We start from the raw sequence: 18,918 nt of genomic DNA, 5'->3' as shown, positions 1-18,918 counted from the left end.
GTGAATTCATCCAAATTATAAAATTAGGACTTGGGATGCAGTTTAATGGTACAGTGTTTGCTTAACATGCATAAAGACCTAGATCGACACACAGCAGCATGCATGTGCACACAAGTGCACGTACGCATGCATACACACACACGCACACACTATTATTGAGATGATATAGGGCTGGAGAGATGGCTCAGAAGTTAAAAATTTTTACTTGCAATGACTGATGGCCCAGGTTTGATTCCTCAATACCCACATAAGGCCAGATGCCCAAAGTGGCATATGCATCTGGAATTTGTTTGCAGTGGTAAGAGCCCTGGTGTGTCCATTCTCTCTCTCTCTAAATAAATAAATACTGTTTTGAATAGTTTACTTATGTATTTGAGAGACAGAGAGAAAGAGGTAGAAGGAGTAGAGAGAGAATGGGTGCACCAAGGCCTCCATGCTACTGCAAACAAACTCCAGACACACGCACCACCTTGTGCATCTATGTGGCTTACATGGGTACTAGGGAATTGAACCTTGGGCCTTAGGCTTCACAGGCAAGCATCTTAACTGCTAAGCCATCTCTCCAGCCCAGAAAATAATTTTGTTTTAAAGAGAAGTTTGTTACTCTAAGATGGGGGAACACTAACCCATTCTGATCACTTTAGTATGTAAATGGGAAAAGGGACCACAAAGGCTAAGCAAATGGCTCAAGGTCAAGTATTTATTTATAAGCCAGAACTTACTGCACTAGAACCTAGGTCTTCGGTTCCACATTAGAAGCTCCTTAACCCTCATGATCACTTTCTCTTTCAGTACTTAGTAACCAACATGTCTATAATTCTAGTACTTGGAAATCTGAGGCAGGAGGACCACATGAACCCATGAGTTTGAGGCCAGTCTGGAGAGCATACAGAAATCCACCTTAAAAGAAATGGGCTGGAGGGATGGTTTAGTGGTTAAGGCGTTTGCCTGCAAAGCCAAAGGTCCCAGGTTCGATTCCCTAGGACCCACATTAGCCAGATGCACTAGGGGCACACACCCCTGGAGTTTGTTTGCAGTGGCTGGAGGCCCTGGCATGCCCATCTTCTCTGTCAAATAAATCAATCAATAAATAGTCAAGTTCTTATAGGCCACTTCGAGTGTGACATTTCTATATATTTTATTTATTTGAGAAAGAGAAAGAGGGAGAGGGAGAGAGAGAGCAACTGAGAGAGAAAATGGGTGCACCAGGGCTTCCAGCTGCTACAAAGGAACTCCAGACACATGTACCCCCTTGTGTATCTAGCTTACGTGGGTCCTGGAGAATCAAATTGGTGTTCTTTGGCTTTACAGGCAAATGCCTTGTGGTGGTTTGATTTAGGTGTCCCCCATAAACTTAGGTGTTCTGAATGCTAGGTTCCCAGCTGATGGATATTTGGGAATTAACGTCTCCTGGAGGCAGTGTATTGTTGGGGGTGGGCTTATGGATGTTATAGCCAGTTTCCCCATGCCAGTGTTTGGCACACCCTCCTGTTGCTACGATCCACCTTATGTTGGCCAGGGGGTGATATCCACCCTCTGCTCATGCCATCGTTTTCCCCTGCCATTGTGGAGCTTCCCATCGAGCCTGTAAGCTGCTCTTTGTTGGGTGATTTCTACCAGCAATGCAAACCGGACTGCAACATGCCTTAACCTCCAAGCCATCTCTCCAGCCCTGAGTGTGACATTTCTGATGAGATTTCTTAAGCAAGATGTGGAGTGCATAGTTTTGGATTTGGGCTAAATAAACATAGATAGAACTGAGAAGGCACAGTGTGGGGAATGCCAAAGGAAAACAAGATTGTCTATGGAAGAAATAGTATTTCTATGGCAAAAGAAGCCCAGATATTTTCTAATATTATAGGCCTTAAGGGGTTTCCCATTTTTGGCCTGAGGAAACCTACAGGTCAAAAGTCATACTTACTTAAAAATTAATTATTATTTCCATGGGCACATCTGTGTATGTGTGTGACTGCATATGTGCATGTGCACCCCATTATTTCTTTTTTTAATATTTTATTTTTATTTATTTATTACAGTCAGAGACAGAGAGAGAGAGAGAATGGGCGCGCCAGGACTTCTAGCCACTGCAAACAAACTCCAGACACATGTGCCACTATGAGCATCTGGTTTATTTGGGACCTGGAGAATCAAACCTGTGTCCTTAGGCTTCTCAGACCTGCACCTTAACTGCTAAGCCATCTCTCCAGCCCCGCACCCCACTATTTCTTACTGCTACAAACAAATGCCAGACCAGCTTTACGTGGGTGCTAGGGAGTTGAACCCAGGCCAGCAGGCTTTGGAAGGATGTTTTTCTAGAGTATTTATTTATTTGCAATCAGCAGATACACACACACACAGAGAGAGAGAGAGAGAGAGAGAGAGAGAGAGAGAGAGAGAGAGAGAGAGAAAAGACATGTGAGGGTCTCTAGCCACTGCAAACAACTACAGATGCCTGTACCATTTTGTGCATTTGACTTTACGTGGGTGGTGACTGGGAAATCGAACTCTGGTCGTGTGTTTTTGTAGGCAAGTGCCTTAATCTCCTCAGCCCTAGACTGCTACTGGTAGCTCTTCTTCTCTTCTTCTTCTTCCTCTTCCTTCCTTCCTCCTTCTCCTTCTTTATTTGATTTTTCCAGGTAGGGTCTCACTCTATCCCAGGCTGACCTGGAATTTACTTTGTAGTCCCATGCTGGCCTCGAACTCATGGCAATTCTTTTACCTCTGCCTCCTGAGTGCTGGGATTAAAGGTGTGCGCCACCACACCGAGCCTAGACTTCTTTATCCTATTTTATGCTAAACCCCAACCCCAGCCCCAACAAAGACAGAGGCTTATAAGAGCCAACAGGAAGAACTGCCAGTCTAAAACAGAACCCTATGAACAAGCAAACAAACAAACAAAAAAATAACATAGTACTTGACTATAATAAAAAAAACATAAACATCTACCATGCTATAAATGTTACTGAACAAATTCATAAATGAGAATAGATGAGCCGCCATGTGGTGAAATGACTGAAATAATTTACGCAGCTACTCCACTCTTAAGGATGTGAAACACTCCAGCTGTGTGGCTGGATCACTCCTTTGCAGCTTAGAAAGTAGAAGGAGAGTGGGAAGAAAGGAGACAAAACTACCTCAGGGAACTAGGCTCAACACCCCCTGTCATATGCTAGCTGGTACTACTGATGAAGGTGATACAAACTGCCCTCTACCTCTGTGATCTCCATCCAAACCCATGGTCTCTACCTCATCAGGAGAAAAGCACTGAAATCCAACAGGGACTTTCTTCCAATGGTCTTCTGTGATCACTCAAAACAGTTGCCCTTTCCCATCCGAGAGGAGAAAGCGTGAAATCTAACGTCGTGTGCTGGGTAGGATCCGGCCTTCTCAGAAAAGGGCATCAGATAAAACTTAGGAACCAAAATAAACCATCGGCTTGATTACAAAAATGAATGAAAAATGTATGAACAGTGATTGGCTGGTGACTTGTAAGAAATATACCTACTCTGATAAGATGCTAATGAAAGAAATTGTGTGTGTATGGTAACTATACTATTTTCTCATTTTCCATAAATTCAAAGCTGCTCTTAAAATACAGGAGGATCACTGTGAGTTTGAGGCCACCCTGAAACTATATAGTGAACTTCAGGCCAGCCTGGGCTAGGGCAAAACCCTACCTCAACAAACAACAACAACAAATTTGTGTTTTAAAAGAATATTTAAAGCCGGGCGTGGTGGCACACGCCTTTAATCCCAGCACTTGGGAGGCAGAGGTAGGAGGATCGCCGTGAGTTCGAGGCCACCCTGAGACTCCAAAGTGAATTCCAGGTCAGCCTGGGCTAGAGTGAAACCTTACCTCGAAAAACCAAAAAAAAAAAAAAAGAATATTTAATTTATTTATGAAAGAGAGAGTAAAAGAGAGAGAAAGAGTCTCTAAAAAACAAACTCCAGACATCATCTTTGCCACTTTGCGTGTCTGGCTTTAAAGTGAGTACTGGGCGGCTAGAGAGGTGGCTTAGTGGTTAAGCGCTTGCCTGTGAAGCCTAAGGACCCCGGTTGAGGCTCGATACCCCAGGACCCACATTAGCCAGATGCACAAGGGGGCACATGCATCTGGAGTTCGTTTGCAGTGGCTGGAAGCCCTGGCGTGCCCATTCTCTCTCTCTATCTGCCTCTTTCTTTCTCTCTCTCTCTCTCTCTCTCTCTCTGTCACTCTCAAAATAAATAAATAAAAATGAACAAAAAATAAAGTGAGTACTGGGATATTGAACCCCGGCCACTTGGCTTTACAAGCAAGTCCCTTTAACCACACTAAGCCATCTTTCCAGCCCAATATTGAATTTTTGTTTTGTTTTGTTTTCTGAGGTAGAGTTGCACTCTAGCTCAGGCAGACCTGGAATCACTATGTAGTCTCAGGGTGGCCTTGAACTCATGGCGATCCTCCTGCCTCTGCCTCCCGAGTGCTGGGATCGAAGGTGTATGCCACTACACCTGGCCCAATACTGTATAGTTGATAAAAATAACATGCTTTTACCTTTCTTCTACTTGCCAACACCAGCCACAGAGGCAATGTTAATTAAGAAGAGAAGGGAGCCTAGAGTGTTAGTTAACTCCTTTAATGCCCGCACTGGGGGTGGCTAAGGTAGGAAGATCACCATGAATTGGAGCCTAGGCTTGAGAGAAAGTTTCTGGTCATCATGGGCTGAAGTGAGACTCAGCCTCCAAAACAAAACAAACAAAAAAAGCAGTGGGGAGAGAAAGAAAACTTAATAACTCAATGCTCAGTGTAGAATGGGGTCAGGAAGAAATTATTGAAGGCCCCCCCCCCAAAAATGGTTACAAATTCAAGGAAAAGTTACTAAAATCAGTTATTCTGAGAATTTCAAAGTCCAACTGCCAAGGCTCTAGTGTTTTACTGAAAACATTTGTTTCCACCAAGCCTTGTTGCCAAGGTTCAGCACAGCTAATTAATTGGGCTTTCCCAAGAAAGAAACAAAAAATGTGCTAAGAGCCATATTTATCCATTTTTTAATTTTTTTAATTTTAATTTTTATTTCTTGGTTTCTCGAGGTAGGGTTTCACTCTGGTCCAGGCTGACCTGGAATTCACTATGTAGTCTCAGGATGGCTTTGAACTCACAGCAATCCTCCTACCTCTGCCTCCCGAGTGCTGGGATTAAAGGCGTGCACCACCATGCCCAGCTCCATTTATTAAATTTTTAAAAAATATTTTATTTATTTATTTGACTGAGAAAGGGAGAGAGAATGGGTGTGCCAGGGCTTCCAGCCACTGCAAACAAACTCCAGACACATGCACCCCCCTTATGCATCTGGTTTACGTGGTCCTGGGGAATCAAACCTGGGTTCTTTGGCTTTGCAGGCAAACACCTTAACTGCTAAGCCATCCCTCCAGCTCCATCCGTTTTTATTTATTTATTTTAATTTTTTCTTTTTTTTTGAAAATTTTTTATTTATTTATTTGAGAGTGACAGACAGAGAGAAAGACAGATAGAGGGAGAGAGAGAGAATGGGCGCGCCAGGGCTTCCAGCCTCTGCAAACGAACTCCAGACGCGTGCGCCCCCTTGTGCATCTGGCTAACGTGGGACCTGGGGATCCAAGCCTTGAACCGGGGTCCTTAGGCTTCACAGGCAAGCGCTTAACCGCTAAGCCATCTCTCCAGCCCAATTTTCTCTTTTTTTCGAGGTAGGGTCTCACTCTGGTCCAGGCTGACCTGGAATTCACTATGTAGTCTCAGGGTGGCCTCAAACTCATGGGGATCCTCCTACCTCTGTCTCCCGAGTGCTGGGATTAAAGGCGTGTGCCACCACGTCAGGCAACTATCCTTTTTTTAAAAATACATAAACATAATCTATGCCTGTAAAAAAGGCTGGCTATAGTTACAGAATCCACAAAAAGTGATTCTATTTCAAAACCAACAGATCCCATTAGTTCTATTACCACTATTACAAATATGTCGGACTATTAATCGAGAAAAGACTATATATTAAATCTCAACTAAAACTTAAGGCAAGTGAAAGGAAACCTTAGGGAAGTCCCTGAATTATATCTGAAGTAATTCTGAAAGGCTGATGAAATCACTCCTGAGAAGATGGTCTCAGAGCGCCCCGAGGAAGGGTCTAACTAAGCCTGATTACTATACACAAGCAAAGAAAGATGTGTGTATATGACTCAGTTATTTTACAAACTTGCTTCCAAAACCATTCACTTTTCTGAGGATAATAATGAAGTGCCCTCCTGAAACCAAGGTCCTGCAGAAGCAATGATTGTAATTTAAAAAGCAACGGGTGACAGCAACGGCCTTTCTTTATAAACTTCATCTGCATTTCCTTACAAAAAAATAGCCAAAGGTTTTCACTTCATAGAAAGAGATCTGCATTCTCCAATTATCTCCAACTTGAAGGTTAGAGAGTGTAAATAAAAGGGGGAGGTGGGGGGAAGGGCAAGTTTACTGACACAGCTGTAAATACAAACGACAGGAGTATTTGGAGTCAAAAATCTGGTGGCCCTGCGCCCCTGGAGACAAATGCCTCCCAGCAGGGTAGGGACCTACACTGTTCCAATAATTTACATAAGAAATTAGCAAGAAAAATTTACATCTGAATGGGCAACCCCAGCAGCCCATCAGGTATTAAGTATCTGCTTATCTAAATTACCTCTAAAAATAGCTTTACCTTTTTTTTTTTTTAAACCTTAGGTAAACAGAGGATTTCCCAAGAAGAAAAGGTGGCATGCTGAAACAAGGCCTTGCAATCATTATATTACCCTATTTCAATGCTTTTTTTTTTTTTTTTGGTATTCGAGGTAGGGTGTCACTAGCTCAGGCTGACCTGGAATTCACTATGGAGTCTCAGGGTGGCCTCGAACTCACAGCAATCCTCCTACCCCTGCCTCCTGAGTGCTGGGATTAAAGGCGTGTGCCACCACACCTGGCTCAAGGCAATTTTTGTGAGAATTAAAAGGTTGTTCTCCCTTTGAGAAAGAAGATTCTTAGAACTCTCTGGGAATAAGCCGCATTGAAAGATAAAATACACACTACTTACTGGGGGTGGGGGGCTGGTGAGATGGCTCAGCAGCACTTACAGGCACTTGTTTGAACTATGAAATATTTTAAATGCCATCTCATGCGTGAATTAAAAAGGGTACTTGAGCCGGGCGTGGTGGCGCATGCCTTTAATCCCAGCACTCGGGAGGCAGAGGTAGGAGGATCGCCGTGAGTTCAAGGCCACCCTGAGACTACAGAGTTAATTCCAGGTCAGCCTGGACCAGAGTGAGACCCTACCTCGAAAAACCAAAAAAATAAAATAAAATAAAGGGTACTTGAACAATGGCCAGTAAGTGTATGAACCTAAAGTTGCTGGTGGAGGGCTAGGACTTTGAGCTAGTATTTTTCTGATGGTCATGGATTGTGAATCTTCTTCCTTGATGGGACAGTCCTTCGTTCTCAGAAAAACCACATGCCTTTTACCTTTAATCAAACTATTACCCTTCATGAGTACTTCTCATGTTTTAAACTTTTAGAAATACTTGTTATCTACAGATCAGAGTGTGTGTGTATATATGTATTTATGTATGTATGTGTATATATATGTATGATTTTTTTTTGAGGTAGTGTTTTGCTCTACCCAGGCTGACCTGGAATTCACCATGTAGTCTCTCAGGGTGGCCTCGAGCTCTTACCCCTGCCTTCCAAATGCTGGGATTAAAGGCATGTGCCACCACACCGGGCTTTGTGTTTATATCTTGATGGCTACTAAACACCTCTTCACACCTGGTTATAAATAATACCACTGCCAAATACTTCAACCAAAGGCCCAGAGAGATAGAGAAACTGCTCTTCCATCTTATGGCAGAAAAAATTTGATTATTTCAAAATGATCCTCTGAAGTTTTGATTTAGATTCTATTTAACTGTCACATTTAATATTCTGGATGAGACTTCAACATTTTAAGCACCATTCAATTTCTAGTTGGTTCATTGATGAGTTGATTGCTAATTACATAAAAGGCATCCAATGGATATATACAGCAAGTAGGCAGAGGCAAAATGCTAGTCACCTTCCACATCTCCACAAGTTTAAACGCTTGTACTGGACCAATAATGGATAAATCAATATATATCAAGTGTAGGCAGAAGGAAGCAGTCATAAGTGGAAACAAATCCACAAGGACCGATGTGCTATAGGAAAACCTGACTTAAAGAACCATTTCCTGCCGGGTGTGGTGGCACAAGCCTTTAATTAAGCCCAGCCCTCTAGGAAGCAGAGGTAGGAGGATCACTGTGAGTTTGAGTTCGAGGCCACCCTGAGACTACATAATGAATTCCAGTTCAGCCTGGGCTAGAGCGAGACCTGACCTCAAAAATAAAATTAAATTAAATTAAAAATAAAAAAATTCCAAGACAACCTGTAGTGCGTCAGGTACAGACAAGCTACTAGGAGAATCACTGGGGCCTCTTTATCCTCTAGGTAGAGGATTTTTGACCCCTTTGCTGGTTATCAGATTCTGGGGGTGGAGGGAGGGTTAAGAGACAATAAAATTCCCAAACAATGCCAGCCATTTATCAGGTTTTGGATATTTGAATCTTTAGTTTAATCCCAAATTATCTGTTCTTCAAGCTTTGGAAGGAGACTGTCCTGAGATCATCTCCTTTTTCTTCCCCTCCTCATGTCTCCTCAATGGTCTCATGCACTGACAACACCCAGATCAATGTATAAATGTCACATTCATGCTAATCTGAACTGGGCGTGGTGGTGCGTGCCTTTAATCCCAACACTAGGGAGGCAGAGGTAGGAGGATCGCTGTGAGTTCAAGGCCACCCTGAGACTACATAGTGAATTCCAGGTCAGCCTGGGCTACAGTGAGACCCTACCTCGGAAAACAAAATAAAACCAAAAAAAAAAAAAGAAAGAAAGAAAGAAAAAAGAAAACCAAACCAAACCACATACTAATTAGGTTGACAACCGGAAAATAGCAACTAATGTCTAGGGCCATACTACCCTAAAGGTACCTGATCTCATCTGATCTCACAAGCTAAGCAGTATCGGGCCTGGTTAGTAGTTGGATGGGACAAAAAAGCAACTAAATGGAAGGAAGAAAGTGGAATTTAAAGTGATGTCACTAAAACCACAAAACACTGAACTTATTAGAAACTGTGGTTTTCTTCTTTTTTTTTTTTTAGAAAGAAATTCAATTTCTTTTTTTTTTTTGGTTTTTTTTTAAATTTTATTTATTTATTTATTTGAGAATGACAGACACAGAGAGAAAGACAGAGGGGGAGAGAGAGAATGGGCGCGCCAGGGCTTCCAGCCTCTGCAAACGAACTCCAGACGCATGCGCCCCCTTGTGCATCTGGCTAACGTGGGACCTGGGGAACCAAGCCTCGAACTGGGGTCCTTAGGCTTCACAGGCAAGCGCTTAACCGCTAAGCCATCTCTCCAGCCCAACTGTGGTTTTCTTATTGAAAGTGTGTTTTAAAACTTGGTAGGAGAGAAGGTTCATATGAATAAATAAGATCATCAAACTTTAAATTTTATCTTGTGTAGACAAATTTTTACATTTATAATACTTACAAGGATTTTTTTTTTTACTTCTACACTGGGTGAATATTCAAAATAAATATAAAAGGGAAAGAAAAGGCACCCAGTATCCCTATTATTATATGGAAGTGAAAGAGAAAGGAGAATGAGGACAGACAGACAGACAGACACATACACACATACACACACCTCCTAGGATAGTAGCATTCTGCCAGAAAGTACACAGATAGGAAAAACTTCCTTGACCTAACAAAGTTCTTCAGTTGTGAATCTCACTTCCTTCTTCTATGAAATAGAGTGATACTTGTGTTTCTTTTATTGTTTATTTATTGATTTTGGTTTTCAAGGTAGGGTCTTTCTGTAGCCCAGGTTGACTTGGAATTCACTCTCAGACTGGCCTCAAACTCACAGAGATCCTCCAACCTTGGCTTGCCAAGTGATGGGATTAAAGGCGTGTGCCACCATGCCTGGCTTATCTTTGTGCTTCTTATAGGCAGCCTGCTGTGACATCATAGGAGATAACGGGAACGAGAACGTAATGTAATCACTTTTGTTTCATCATTACCAGTCTATGGCCCTGAACGCCGCGTGGAATGACTGGCAACAGGCCAGAGACTATTAGAGGGACAGTTTTGGACAGGTAACAAAACTCACCATCTGTAGTGCAAGATCCTTCTGGGGCAGGTTTTTGTGAATAGGGAATTGGGGGGCTGTTGGAATCAGACATTTCTTCATCATCTTCGTCATCTTCCATGTCATTAACTGCTAGATTGTTAGAAAAATCTAGACTGCCATTTTGGGTATAGCGGTGAACCAGATCTTTATCCAGATCCTCCACCTTGGGTTTGACATCTGGTAAGCAAAGAAATCATAGCAGATTTAAAAAGACGTCTGGAGACAGAGTCACAAGAAAAAAAGTCATAATTCTGAAAGATGTATTTGAGGACAAGGAGACTAGTATTTTCCTAGGATTCAGAATTTCCACTTTAAAAAAGAATCTAGAAATGTATGGGATTGAGAAAGTTACCTGCGGACGAGAAAGGGTGCTGGTCAGGGTCCAAGTACAGCTGGGAAAAAATGGGCCGTGGTACCACACTACTACATCTGAGGGAAGCTTCTATGGAGTTGTGGAGGGCTTCCTCAAATCGAGCCGATTTCAGTTGCCCTGCATATGAGTTCCCCATGGTCTGGGACCAGCAAACCCCAAAGAAAAAGAGGAGAAAGAAAAAGTGATTTAATAATAAGTTTATCTCCTAAACATTCACATATAGCAAATGTATGTATCTTATTATGATGTAAGTTAAACGAAATATACTCTTGAGATAGCCAGTAAGTTATCTCCTATCCTACTGCTTCTGTTTTGGTCTTTATAGTCCAAACCCATTTAAACAAAATCCCTTTAAGCCGGGTGTGGTGGCGCACGCCTTTAATCCCAGCACTCGGGAGGCAGAGGCAGGAGGATCACTGCTGTGAGTTTGAGGCCACCCTGAGGCTGCATAGTGAATTCCAGGTCAGCCTGAGCTAGACTGAGACCCTACCTTGAAAAAAAAAAAAAAAAAGGCCCTTTAGACAATTTTGTGTCAAAAGAATTCAGTAATAATTAATATTTTAGGTCAAGACTCTCCAACCAGTAAAGATAGATTATCCTATCAATCATGAAGCCTAAACTGGGGAAACCATACTTTCTTACAACTGGTGAGCTAGCACCATCCCTATCAGCTCTGTCAGGACTCCAGAGCAAATATATAATTACCATTCTGTTTAAGATAGGTTACTCTAGAGGGAGAAAAAAAAGACTCATATAAAAACAAAACAAAGTCTTATGATAATATCTTTAACAACTCCTAAAGGCAAGATGTGAGTCCTTTAACACAAAGAACTCATCTGTGTGATGATGCTATTTATTTATTTGAAAGATACTTCTTTTGCCTTATCTGAACTACAATCTCCATTGGAGCCCTTGAAGAAAGTAAATAATAAGTTTGAAGCCACAGAATATATTTCTCATCACTAATATTTCTTTGGTAACAAAAATTTCCATGTATAGCAAAATAATCACATTGTATTGGGTGTTAACTGTTATTATTATTTTTTAATTTTTTTGTTTATTTTTATTTATTTATTTAAGAGCAACAGACAGAGAGAGAAAGAGGCAGATAGTGAGACAGAGAGAGAGAGAATGAGTATGCCAGGACCTTCAGCCATAGCAAACAATCTCCAGATGCATGAGCCCCCTTGTGCATCTGGCTAATGTGGGTCCTGGGGAGTTGAGCCTCGAACCGGGGTCCTTAGGCTTCACAGGCAAGCACTTAACCACTAAGCCACCTCTCCAGCCCATTAACTGTTATTTTTTACATTGTGCAGGGGCCCCAAGACTCTTTCAGGGCCCATGAAGTAAAAATATTTTTAAATGATTACTAGAGAATATACTTGCTTTTTTAATATTCTATTTTTATTTATTTACATGAGAGAAAGAGGCAGAGAGAGAGAGAGAGAGAGAGAGAGAGAGGGAGGGAGGGAGGGAGGGAGGGAGAAAATGGGTGCACCAGGGCCTCCAGCTATTGCATACGAACTCCAGATGCACGAGCCACCTTGTGCATCTGGCTTATGTGGGTCCTGGGGAATCGAACCAGGGTCCTTTTTGGCTTTGCAGGCAAATGCCTTAACTGTTAAGCCATCTCTCCAGCCCCTATACTTGCTTTAAAAAAATTAATTCTTTCCTATGCACATAGAATTTTCCAGAATGTGCATGAAGTGTGATGCCATAAGAGACTTAGTGAAGAAGCAGATAGGCTACTGTTGTAACTTTGATTCCAAACAGAAAAACTATTCTGAGAAAAAGAGAGGGTAAGAGAACACATGTAGCAAGAGTCGAGGGAACTATTTACAGGGAGGAAGGAGACCAGGCAGGGCGGAAGGGATGAAAGAAGGAAGTGGGGGGAGGGAATGAAAACCAAGTATAATGACTTTGTATGAAAAAGCCTCACTAGGGTTGGAGAGGTGGCTTAGTGGTTAAGGTGCTTGCCTGCAAAGCCAAAGGATCCAGGTTCGGTTCCCCAGAACCCACGTAAAGCCAGACGCATAAGTGTTTGCCGCAGCTAAAGGACCCTGGCGCGCCCATTCTCTCCCTCTCTTTCTGTCTCTCAAATAAATAAATGAAAATATTTGTTAAAAAAGAAAAAGCCACACTGAAAGCCATTACTTTGTATGCTAATTAAAAAAGAACTAATGTTATTTTCACAAAACATGTTAATGTATAGTGAACTCTTTATTGTTAACTTAAAAAATAAATATTTATAATGTTGCTCAGTTTTAATTGATAATACATGTATCTATGTAGACAAAACTTCAGGGTTGGTTTCAATAACTTTTAAAACAAATTTTAATATTGCTGAAGATTCCACATGCCTAGGCTGCAAGGTCACTGATAACTCAAAGTGGGGCTGAGCTGAAAACCTCTTCCCTGTAGACCAGCTGACAGAAAGGTGGAAAAACTGTACTGTATACAGCCCTAAAGGAGACAGAATCCATCAATGGTGAAAACAGTGGACACTGCAAACCTCAAGTATGGCCAGACAGGTCAAATGAGCCAATGGGTGCAATAGTGGCATTCTGCTATGGGGGAAACCAACTGCTCTCTAATTGGACTGGAGACCCATTCAATGGGAGGGAATACATGCCTGGTACTAGAAGCCTGATCAAAAGCCTGGGGGTGGGAGCTGGGGGTAGGGGAGGGCATGAGCATTAGGAGTGTAATGCCTGCTCTTGTTTGGCTAAATGCATATATTATGTCCACCAAACTGCCCTGTAAGCCTTTTACTTAATGTTCATATCCATATATTAATGCTACACTCACTTTTGGTTAGAGAAGCTTCTTTTTACAGATGGCGGTGACCCCTAGGATGACCCAAAAGACACCATAATTCTACGAAGACAGAGCACTGAAACATCTCTATCACACCTTCCAAGGCTCATGGTCCATTGTAGAAGAGGAGGTGGAAAGAATGGAAGAGCCAAAGGAAGAGTCGGACAGCTCAGAATGCAATGTCCAGACGGAAATTGGCCTCAATATTCATACCTCACAGTGCCTAGCAATACCTTCACACATGCATGGAGGAAAAGAAAATGACATCAAAATAAAAGAGAGGCTAATGGGAAGAGGGAGGGGATATGATGGAGTGTGGATTTGTGAAGGGGAAAATATGGCAGGGTAGGGAATTATCATGGTTTATTGTCTATAAGTATGGAAGCTGTCAATAAAAAATTTTTTTAAAAAATATTTTATTTATTTATTTATTGAGAGAGAAATTATGGGTGTGCCAGGTCACTTGCCAATGCAAATGGGCTCCAGATCTATGTGTTACTTTGTGCATCTGGCTTTACGTGGGTACTGGGGATATGAACCTGAGCCATCAGGCTTTGCAAACAAGCACCTTTAATCACTGAACCATCTCCCCAAGTTTGAGAATTATCAGGTTAGATAGTCTATTTAGTACTTCATAAAAATGATTTAACCCAGTCGTGGTGGTACATGCCTTCAATCCCTGCACTTAGGAGGCTAAGGGAGGAAGCACGCTGTGAGTTTGAGATCAGTTTGAGACTCCACAGTGAATTCCAGGCCAAGCCTGCCTCAAAAATTCAAAAAATAAAAAATATTTTTAAAAAAGGATCCAATCCTCTGAATTCAGAAGTAGGTATGACCCCTTTCTACTTCACTGAATAAAAAACAAAACCAACACAATTTAAAGTACAGAGATGCTGGATAACCTTTCCTCTATCGCCAGTCAATGACTCAGCACCCAGTCACGTGATGACAAGTCCTGTACTCTAACAGATAGGTTCAACCGTGTGAGTCTCATTCCAGGACAGATGATTTTGAGAACAGCTTAGCTCCACCCCCTGCATTAAGGAAAGGGGTCAATTTTAATGTTATCTGGAAGGCCGTGTCATATCGATTCCCTGGAGGGAGTCCCTCAGAGCTCATCATGATAGGAAACCAGGATCCAGTGTGTCCACTAGCAGCCTATGAAGGCTGTGCATGGTACGGGACCATGCCAGCTTTCCCAGGCTGGCATTCAAGGAGATTGCGGTGCCTCTGAGCTGTCAAAATACAGCAAAGGAAGTAAATAGTTCCCGATAACAGTGAGCAGCATACAGTATATCCATCATGTCTGGGTTTGTCAAAACTTTATTAGATATTCCTATGATTCAGAGGAAAAAATCAGGATCCTATTTGACAACTTTTCTCATAATAAGTAATTAAAAAAAAACTGATTGCCATGGATTTAAAAACCAACTTCTTTTATTTTTTTTTTTATTTAGTTGGTTTTTCAAGGTAGGGTCTCACTCTAGCCCAGGCTGACCTGGAATTCACTATGGAGTCTCAGGGTGGCCTTGAACTATCCTCTTACCTCTGCCTCCTGAGTGCGGGGATTAAAGGCATGCGCCACCATGGCTGGCTGAAATATTTTTATTAATGTGTAACTACTTTCCTTTCTTATAAGGAGTACATACCTGAAATATACATTATCTAATGAAAACGAGTGTATATATGGTATCCAATTAAAAATGGTAAGTGGAAAAAGCCCAGCGTGGTGGCGCATGCCTTTAATCCCAGCACTCGGGAGGCAGAGGTAGGAGGATTGCCATGAGTTCAAGGCCACCCTGAGATGACAGAGTTAATTCCAGGTCAGCTTGGACCAGAGTGAGACCCTACCTCAGAAAAAAAAAAGAAATAACAGAACCAAAAATGGTAAGTGGGTTGGAGGGATGGCTTAGCGATTAAGGTGTTTGCCTGCAAAGACAGAGAACCCAGGTTCAATTCCCCAGGACCCCTTTAGCCAGATGTACAAAGCGGTGCATGTATCTGGAGTTTATTTGTAGTGGGTAGAGGCCCTGGCACACCCATTCTTTCTCTGTCTTTAAATATATATATATATATATATATAATATTTTATATTTTATTTATTTATTTTATGATAGAGAAATAGGGAGAAAGAGAGAATAGGTGCACCAGGGCCCCTAGCCACTGCAAACAAACTCCAGAGGAATGCGCCCCCTTGTGCATCTGGCTAACATGGGTCCTGGGGAATTGAACATGAGTTCTTTGGCTTTGCAGGCATGTGCCTTAACCGTTAAGCCATCTCTCCAGCCCAATAAAATATATTTTTTAAAAGAATCAAAGTGAAGATGAGGGAAGTATCCATTCTCTGTGCTGACTTAGTAGAGTAAAAATAGCGTCTGTATTCCAAAGTGGGCATTTTATTTAAAAAAATACTTCATTTATTTATTTGGGGGGGAGGGGAGAACGGGCCTAGCAGGGCTTCCAGCCACTGCAAACGAGCTCCAGACGCATGCATCACCTTGTGCATCTGGCTTATGTGGGTCCTTTGGCTTTGCAGTCAAGTGCCTAAACCACCAAGCCATCTCTCCAGCCCCAAACTGGGCATTTTAAAAACTAATAAAAGGAGCCAGAGAGGTGTGGTAGGTGTTTCCTTTAATCCGAGCAAGTATGAGGCCAGCCTGTGCTATAGAATGAGTTCCAGGCCAGCCCAGGCTAGAGAGACCCTGCCTTAGAAAAACGAATAAAAACACTGCTAATGGGGTCACGGAACTAACTCAGGGTTTCTTTAACACCAACTGTGGAGATTTGCCCTTGACAGCCCAATGTTACCGAAAGATGGGTATGGAGCCCAAAGAAAGCCTGTGTGTGTGTGTGTGTGCATGCGCACTTCTGTGTGTGTGTGTGTGTGTGTGTAGTATATTCTAAACATCACTGTGGGGTTGGAGGGATGGCTTAGCAGTTAAGGTGTTTGCCTGCAAAGCCAAAGGACCCAGGTTCGATTCCCCAGGACCCACGTTAGCCAGATGCACAAGGGGGCGCACGCATCTGAAGTACGTCGTTTGCAGTGGCTGGAGGCCCTGGCGTGCCTATTCTCTCTCTCTCCCCCTCTGTCAAATAAATAAAAATAAACATATAAACCTGATGCTGTAATAATTAGGTCGCTGAAATTGTTCACATTGCCCACAGAGACTGCCCAGCCTTCCTTTCCTCTGAATTTGAGACCTCAATGCCTGACACACAATACTACCTGAATAATTGCTACTGGGCATAAACGACTTTGGTTGGAGAAATATTCTCCAGAATTAGGTAGTAAATCAATTGTAACATGTAAAAAGGACATGATTTCTCAATGACTTTCTTTTTAAGTATTTTTTTTTTCTTTATTTATTTGAGAGAGAGAGAAATAAGCAAGGAAAGAGTGAGAATGGGCCAGAGCCTCCAGCCACTGCTAATGAACTCCAGATGCATGCACCCCTTGTGCCTCTGGCTTATGTGGGTACTGGAGAGTCAAAGGTGGGTCCTTTTGGCTTTGCAGACAAGCGCCTTAACCACTAAGCCATCTCTCCAGCTCCTTAATGACATTTTTTATGTATTGGCTGACACCTTATTTTTGAGCTTGCATAATATTTTTTTTCCATATTTTTCTTATAAAATTACAAGCAGACATATTTTGTTTACTGTTTTGATGGGGTGCTACAGACTCTGAGATACTCTCGGGCAGCGAGGAACTGTAAACGACACAGACTCTGCACCACTGATTGCTCAAAGTGCAGAGGGGAGCCATCCACAAACCCCCAAGATGCTCTTCCGCCTGCCTTTCCCCTTTTCTCACAGAAAGGAAGACTGAGGAAGGGGGATGGGAGCCAAGAGGCAGCTTTTACTTCTGGTTGGGTGAGAAGAACACGGCGTGGGAAATGAGCACCAGCTGCTGCTTCTAGGCCTGTCCATTCCTCTTTTCCCTTGTAAATAAGAAAAGGAAGAGACGCACACAAAAAAACAACAACAAAAAACCGTACTGACTGATCCCATGGGTGAACGACTGGAGATAAAAGGTCACACAGGCAGTCCGCAGAAGTCTATTTTAAATATGAAAACTCATGAGTTCATTTTGCTACTCAAGAAGAAAAAGGGACCTCTTGTTAGAAAAAGAAACACCAAATGAAACAAAAAGAAAAACAAAGCACACAATTGACTGAACATTACTAGAAGAAGGAAGGAAGGAAGGTGGCATCTTCTTAGTAAAAGCTCTTCTACTTTTAAAGTTACTTTGGCTGTTGGGGAGTGATTTTCGTCCCTTTTTTATTTTTATTTTATTTTATTTTATTTATTTTATTATTTTTTTTATTTGAGAGCGACAGACACAGAGAGAAAGACAGATAGAGGGAGAGAGAGAATGGGCGCGCCAGGGCTTCCAGCCTCTGCAAACGAACTCCAGATGTGTGCGCCCCCTTGTGCATCTGGCTAATGTGGGACCTGGGGAACCGAGCCTCGAACCGGGATCCTTAGGCTTCACAGGCAAGCACTTAACCGCTAAGCCATCTCTCCAACCCTATTTATTTATTTTTTTGAGGTAGCTCAGGCTGAACTGGAATTCACTATGTCGTCTCAGGGTGGCCTTGAACTCATGGAGATTCTTCTACCTCTGCCTCCCCAGCTAGGATTAAAGGCATGCGTCACCACACCCGGCTTCTTTCCTTTTTTTAAAAGAAATATTTATTTAGGGCAGGAGAGACAGCTTAGCAGTTAAGGCACATGCCTGTGAAGCCTAAGGATCCAGGTTCAATTCTCCAGGTCCCACGTAAGCCAGATGCACAAGGTGGCGCCTGTTTCTGGAGTTTGTTTCAGTGGCTGGAAGCTCTGGCATGCCCATTCTCTCTCTCTCTCTCTCTCTTTCTGTCTCTAGTAAACAAATAAATAAATAATCTTCTAAAAATTATTTGTAAGCAGAGAGAGAGAGAGAGAGAGAGAGAGAGAGAGAGAGGGAGGGAGAGAGAGAGGGAGGGAGAGAGAGAGGGAGGGAGAGAGAGAGAGGGAGAATGGGTGCATGTCAGAGTTTCTTGCCACTGCAATTGAACTCCAGATGCATGCATTACTTTGTGCATCTGGCTTTCCATAGGAACTGGGGAATGGAACCTAGGCTTTCAGATTTTGCAAGCTAGTGTATTTAACTACTTAGCCATCTCTCCACGCCCGGAAGTGTTTTTTTTTTTTTTTTTTTTTAACGAAGAATTACAGTTGATTAATGCGCAAAGGAGGCTGGAGAAATGGTTTAACGGTTAAGGCACTTGCCTGAGAAGACCCAAGACCTAAGACCTAAGGTTCAATTTCCCAGAACCCATGTAAACCAGATGCACAAGGTAGTACCTGCGTCTGGAGTTTGTTTGCAGTGGCTAGAGGCCCTGGTGCACTCATTCTTTCTCTCTCTCAAATAAATAAATAAATAATGAGATACATTTAAAATGTGCAAGGAATAATAGTTCTATAAAATGACCACCTAGCAACTAGTAGTGAAATATTC

General features: G+C 42.3%; 1 protein-coding gene across 1 annotated transcript in view; it reads right to left on the bottom strand.

Moving 5' to 3' along the window:
• Positions 1 to 18,918, bottom strand: part of Greb1l (GREB1 like retinoic acid receptor coactivator) — a 296,540-nt gene that overhangs the window by 128,365 nt on the left and 149,257 nt on the right. The window contains exons 3-4 of the mRNA XM_045135088.1: positions 10,584 to 10,743; positions 10,211 to 10,408 (exon numbers count right to left, since the gene is read on the bottom strand). Coding sequence (XP_044991023.1) covers positions 10,211 to 10,408; positions 10,584 to 10,740 — 355 coding nt within the window. The 5' untranslated portion in view covers positions 10,741 to 10,743. The remainder of the gene's footprint in view (positions 1 to 10,210; positions 10,409 to 10,583; positions 10,744 to 18,918) is intronic.

The sequence above is a fragment of the Jaculus jaculus genome, chromosome 15 (assembly GCF_020740685.1).
Source record: "Jaculus jaculus isolate mJacJac1 chromosome 15, mJacJac1.mat.Y.cur, whole genome shotgun sequence".
Lineage (NCBI taxonomy): Eukaryota > Metazoa > Chordata > Mammalia > Rodentia > Dipodidae > Jaculus > Jaculus jaculus.
Note: the sequence above shows the minus strand (reverse complement) of the source record. Positions and strands in the feature narration are given on the sequence as shown.